Here is a 6,864-nt window from a genome sequence, read left to right on the forward strand (position 1 = left end):
GATCAGCGGTGGACACAGGCCAGCAATGTTGGAGAATAAAAGAGTGTAAACGTGCAAGTCAAAGAAACAAGAGAACATGCTTTTCTTTTGTCAACGGTCAAAACCCCCATGTCAACAGCTGACAAGAACGCATGCGTGCATCCCTTGTTCTCTTTCACCTCGTTTCATTCTCTCACTCTATCAAATTTTCAATAATCAATGTCATGTTGGCACTACTAATAACGTAAATCATAACCCAACTTTTTTTTTTCTTTCCTCCAGAAAAAATAATTTAGTGACTAATAAGTAAATTAAGTCATTGTATTCCTCATATCAATACATGGTATTTTGTATTTGTAAGTATATAAACATGAAAATTAACTATAATAAGATCTATTCATATGTATATATATATATATATATATATTCATGCACGCTAGGTTATATCTGGTCGTTAACCTTAGGTCAATTTTTTTTTTGTTGGAATAACATATAGTCTTAAGTCTACAAGAAAATTACTGACGGGTGATGGTGAGATATTAAAAGAATAGAAAGGAAGAAAATTTGGTGTCATAGAGATAACTTGAAGGGGCAACCAACTGGAGAATTGGGTACAAACATATTGTTACCGGTGGGGGCAGGATGTCTCATCTCATCTGGTAGGAGAAATTACTTCAGCTTTACGTTTTTATACTTTGGTGCACTTCAACCAAACCCTACATACAGTGGATCCAATTTCCATCTGCCACCACAGTTTGGTCGAAAATAGTCACCTGTTTTTACACATAAATAATGGAGTTTCATGTTCCCATCCCATATCTTTGCGTGTTCTAATTCTATACAAAATTTTCATCTATAACAGCAAAATATCAATCCCACCCTGTACATCTTGTTTCTTCAAAACTTTTTCATGCAATCAAAATAAGAGACAGCATAAATGAATCAAACTACTTCTCTAGCTATTCTCGTGTATATCTAATTTGTGTACATTAGCAAATTTCAGTACCAAATTCAGAATTTCTTTTATTGTTCACTCATAATATATATAAAAAATTATCGATGAATTTATTAATTTTATTTACAGAAAATGTGTTCAAAAAAATTTTTGAGATGTTCAGAGAAAGTTTGTACTTCAAAATTTTTTATTTTTTAATCTCTGGGCTGTCTATAAGCACTCTACTGCCCATTTGAATCTGCCTCTAACAAACTTCAAGCAACACAACAAAGTTTTCACTGTCCAGTAATTTAGTTAACTTAAGCATATTTTTAAAGATATTCTTTGGAGCAGTATATCTCTTTATGGAGTATTTGGCTTCTGGATTATTGAAAACTTACTCAATTTCATTGAGTCGTTGTGACAAATAGGCATAAAAATGTCCAAGAAAATTTGCATATTTTTATTCACAATGAACATGTCATGATCACATCATGTTCCATGCCATGGTTGTGTTTATCTGAAATGTTTTATATCCACCAAAGCAAATTGAAGGCGTGGAGAATGTTATTGTCAATCAAATGATGATGTCATGTTGATCTTTTAGCACTTATTTGTCTTAATCTGCAATCCACATAATCTTTAATTAGTGATTAAAATGGTCATGTTAAACAGAACCCATAAGAATGAAGATAATTGATAATCCTACAAGCTTTAGATGCACACCGGAAATTCAATCATATCATAATTAGAAGTTCATATCACATTTGTCATTATTATTATAACTAAACGTCTTGGTACAAACTTAAAAATAATTACTACTATTACAATGCATTAATCTCCCATAAAACTTATTCTTACTGTATAAACTTAAACAGATTTAATGTATATATTCTATACACTGTCAATAAATTAGATGATGTTACCTCATTAATGAGATGAACAAATGAAGAGAAAAAGATTAGTGTTTACCACCTGAGTTTACTTCAAGTGGTTTAACAAATTGGTCTCAGACTAAAAGATATATCCTAACTATAATCTGAGCCACACTAATCTCCTAAAAATGATTCAATGACAGTGATGAACAGGATGAACTATGAAGAGTAAAGATTATTAAGTCCTCGCCCGAACCAATGGTGAGTGAGGAATAGGGGAGTGAGGGGAAATCATGCGTGGAGACATGATACTCTCGTCGTATAACTTATTGGAAGAAAAGCTGAGGTGTAGATTTTTCTTTTGCCAACGTTTAGACTTCTTTGGTGCAACATCTTCTTCCTTACGCACAAATTTTCCAATTCTATCAAGTGCTATTTCAACGATCTCATCATCCATGTTTGCAAAGCAGACCCTGAACCAGCCAGGTTCCGAGCATCGGAAAGATAAACCTGGGGAAACATTGAGTTTCACTTCATTGACAATCACACGCCACAATTCCATTTCTCCCTCGACAGTTTGTTCTTTAAGGAGTGATCGCATGTCCATCCAGAAAAACAAACCAGCATTGCCTTTTAAACAAGAAATCCCTACTTGTTCGAGTCCGTCGGTGAAAACACGGTGCCTTTTGGCTAACCTTTGTGAGCTCTCCTTTAGGAAATTCTCAACAAACTCCTCGTCGGAAAGCATCGAAGCAAGCAAATATTGAGTTTGCGAGGAGACTAACCCGAAACTCGACATCTTGCGGGCACAATGCACAACTACATCATTGAACGAGTAAACAATGCCAACCCGGAAACCAGGAAATCCCATGTCCTTGGACAAGCTGTAAACAATGTGAATGAGATCACGGTTGCAATCCATATCTTGTATAATCTCAGCAACGCTAATGAATCTAGGAGAGCTGAAGACTGAAGCTGCATAGATTTCATCGCAAACAAGGTGGATGTTCTTTTCGTTAATGAAGCTGACTAAGCTCCTCATTGTCTCTCTGTCCAGGGTGGTGCCTAAAGGGTTTGAGGGGTTTGCTATGATCACGCCTTTAACATTGATGTTCAATCTTTGAGCCTTTTCATAGGCTTCTTCCAGGGCTGCTCTTGTTATACGAAAATTGTTTGAGCTATTGCAGTCAACCGGAACTATTTCCAACCCAGTGCGCCATCTTAGGTCCCGGAGAAATCTGCACGGTTTTCAAATAAAAACAAATCAATTAATGACTAAAACTGATATAGGAAAGATATTAGGAAAAGAAGAATATGAACACGGTTCACACGATATTTTTTAAAGGAAACCAATAGGAGAAGAGAATTAAGTTTTTAACACTCTTACTAAAGCTGGAAAGTAGAGAACGTTGAAAATTGTCCAAGGAACTAGTATGAGTATATCATAAAGTTTATATGAATTTTGAGGAATTATTGTCAAAGTAAAGGTCTACATTTTAGAATTTTCTGGAGGTCAAAGATCAATGAAAAAAGTCCAATTTATTAATTTATACATTTAATTTTCATAATAAATGACTAATACTAATAGATGCTATTAATTTTTTTAAATCACGCAATCTCACGGGCTTGACTTAACTTATTTGAATCAAATTATCAAAGCACGTTTGAATTGTTGTTGTTGTTGACTTTACAAGCCAAATTCTACTGTTGTAGATAAGGGAAATTATGGTCCCCTATCTTACAAACATTCTCTATAGTTGTTCATTAGAATTCAATTAGAGCATTAGGCCTTTTAAATTTTAACAAGCAAAGAAAATAATCATTTTTAGTTAAAATACATGGTTTTGCCTGTCTTTCTACATTTCCAAAATATTTTGCTCATTTACATGACAAAATTACCCTTTCTTTTGTATTCTTGAAACTTGAAATTTAAACATCCCTGACCCACAAAATGCATATCTAGAAGCAAAAGTCCGAGTGAGAGTCTTGTTCTATTTTGTATTGAAAAGTATAGTATTCTATGTTCGTGAAGTCAAAACTCATATTAATATTAAAAACCAAATGAAAATTATAATTTAAAAAAAAATAAAATGAAAGAAAGAGTACGTACGCTGGGTAATAAGGTGAAGGTACAAGAAAAGCGTCGCCTGGATCGGCCAAGCAAAACATGACCGTCTCGTTAGCTCCTGTGGCTCCGCCGCTCATGACTATACGGTTTGGATCAAATGTGACCCTGTTTCCTCCTACTCTTCCCATAAACTTAGCTACAGCCTGAAGAAGAAGAAGAAGAAGAAGAAGAAGAAGAAGTAATAATTGATCAGGGAAAATGTCACCATTATTTGTTCTTCGCTGCGTTAGAGGTTAAATGTTTTGAATATTTTCATACCTCTCTAAACTCTTTCAGGCCGTGATAATCCTGAAAGATGGAAATATCTTTGAACTTATCAACTCCTTCAGCAGTGCAGATGGAGGCTTGGGGGTTTTCCAGAATCCACTTTTTGATCAAGTCAAAGCAAAGCTGAGAAGAACAAAGAGTAAGAAGAAAATGGTTAGTTTTCACGGTAAAGCCAGATCATTGCAGTGAAATTCAGGTGGTTCCCAAATAAAGCAAAGTGGTGAAGGTTGGATAAACCAACCAACCTGATTCTCAGCTAGGCCCATTTGGATGACCCCATCAGGATTCTGAGTGCGGTGAAAAGGGTTGCTGTCATACGCTTTCCACCCTTCAAAATAAGGTGAATTCTCTCCATGTCGGTCGTTAGTGGCTATCCTAGACAAAAGCTGTCGATTCGTTGTTGCGAACTCCATTTGCTCCTACTATATTTTGCAATAGTGATGAGGGAATGTTTTATGGGAATCAGGGAAAGGTTTTGGGCTCCATAGCAATGTAATGTGGTGTATATTTATAGGATTACAATTTAAACTGAAGCAGGCCGAGGAAAGAACAACGAAGGATACGAATATTTTTCAAACTTTGGAACTAGACACATCAAATTAAAGTCAACTCAAGGAACACGAGAGAATTGATCAAGTAATCTTTTGGTCAAAGATAAAGCGTATATATAATTTTTTTAAGCCAAGTTCGTTAATTTTTTTTTAAATGATTTAATAAAAATTTTAAAATGATAAAATAATAAAATTTAATATCAATAAGATGTAATAAAAAAATGTTGTTTATAATTTAAATTTGAACAATATGTATAGACACCCCAATTCATCTTGGGTTTATTTATTTTTGTTAATTAAAAAATAAATAAAAAATAAAAAATAAATGGTTGAATTTGTGTTGGATTTAAGGTTAGAAGTAAGAATCTAAAAGGAATCAAAGTCTATTTTGGATTAAGAATTTATAGATTTTTAACCTTATAAATACAAACCCTAATCAAGCCTCAGGGAATATAGGAAACACATAAAAATCAAAGAGATATCACAAAGATCAAAGACACAGAAATAGAAAGATAAAAAAAATTCAATTGAAAGCAATGATTAGCAAAAAAAATCAAAAAGAAAATTTTAGAGATTTTTTTTGAAAAATTTTCAGATTTTGATGAAATTTTTTTATGAAACTTGCATTCTTTAGCAACATTTTCCAATTTCAGGCAACTTTTTTCAATTTTCGATGAAGCATTCAACCGAAATCCTGAGTTTCTAAAGCGAGAGGGAGAGAAAAAGAAAGAAGAAAGAGAGGGAAAAGGAAATCTGATAAAAAAACAAATTTTGGCTTTATGGCTAATCAAAACAGCGTCATTTTGAGGGTAAAGAAGCTTTTAGGATCCACGTGTTTTTACTCGGACCAACCCAACCCGCAGCACGACCCGAATTGGTAACCCATCTCTTTAACCTTGTGGTTGAGCCAAGCCGAGCAAATCCACTAGTCACTCCAGCTAGCTTTTGTGCCTACAGTCGAGTCGTAACACCGACTAAGCCAAGCTGATTTTCTTTTTTTTTGTATTTTCTTTTCATTTTCATTATTTATTTATTTATTTATCTTTATTTTTTAAATAACTTGGATGATTGGATTTTAGGAAAAATTAGATAAGACATTAATAAAATATTTTTTTAAGAATAAATAATAATTATCCAGTGATGAAATTTTTTAAAAATTTCAAATGATAAATTTTATAAGATTTTTAGGTGATAATTTTTTTTCTAAATTTGTCTCAAATGGTGTAATAATTTAGATAAAGTTTCAATAATAATAATTAATATTTTTTCAACTAAAAAAATAAAAAAATTTGTCATATTATTTTCTTTTCAAAGATAAAAAGTAAAAAATAAGAATTTCTAAATAAACTTGAATGGTGAAAAATTTAGAAATAAAAAAAATTTTCTATATTGGCCCAAATAGTGAAAATTTTAAATATAAAAATATAAATAAATTTCGAAAAAAAAATTCTTAGTAATCGCAAATAGTTGATTATCTAAAAAAATTTTTAGGTGAAAAGATATTTCTAATTTGGCCCACATTGTAGAATAATTAGATATATTTTTAATAAAAAATCAAAATAAAAATGATTAAACATTTTTTCGATAACAGAGCCTCTTCAAGAAAACAAATGAGATTTCTGAATACTCTTAAAGTAATGAAGTATTTTTTAATAATTCTTTCAGATTAATGAAAAAATATTAAAAAATTATTTTCAATATTTAAACATTAAAATTAAAGCCATTAGAATTGAAACTTTAGGATTAAATTAAAATGAAATGATACCATTTTTAGGATGGGCGTTTATGGGAGTGTTATAACCTTCCTCACACATAATCGAACTTTCAAACCTAATTCTGTTCAAAAGATCAAAACTTATTCTTTAGGGACCTTCAGTCAAGCTTAGGAGTTTTTTAAAAAGATAGATTCCTAAGGTGGCCAATCATACCTAGAAAAAAAATTGGTAGCAACTCCATTTGTTAAGTTTAGATATAGATTTTATGATTTATATGTTATGACAATTTAGTGACTCCACTGAAAATTCTATAGAGAGTCAGGCCATAACAATTTTAAATGTATCATATCCTTGGGTCTAAGGGTTTTAAGATGTAATGATATGTTATTTGTTTGTTTACTAACATTTATTTATC

General features: G+C 32.0%; 1 protein-coding gene across 1 annotated transcript; it reads right to left on the bottom strand.

Moving 5' to 3' along the window:
• Window positions 1-1,658: 1,658 nt before the first annotated feature.
• Window positions 1,659-4,672, bottom strand: LOC111313897 (1-aminocyclopropane-1-carboxylate synthase-like). The gene is made up of 4 exons (XM_022914766.2): window positions 4,429-4,672; window positions 4,175-4,306; window positions 3,899-4,059; window positions 1,659-3,026 (listed from the first exon to the last, which is right to left on the bottom strand). Exons 1-4 carry the CDS (start codon window positions 4,594-4,596, stop codon window positions 2,027-2,029), a joined length of 1,461 nt encoding a protein of 486 aa, XP_022770501.1. The 5' UTR covers window positions 4,597-4,672; the 3' UTR covers window positions 1,659-2,026.
• Window positions 4,673-6,864: the final 2,192 nt, after the last annotated feature.

Source organism: Durio zibethinus, chromosome 23, assembly GCF_047325235.1.
Source record: "Durio zibethinus cultivar Kanyao isolate XHJ-2024 chromosome 23, ASM4732523v1, whole genome shotgun sequence".
NCBI classification, from domain to species: domain Eukaryota; kingdom Viridiplantae; phylum Streptophyta; class Magnoliopsida; order Malvales; family Malvaceae; genus Durio; species Durio zibethinus.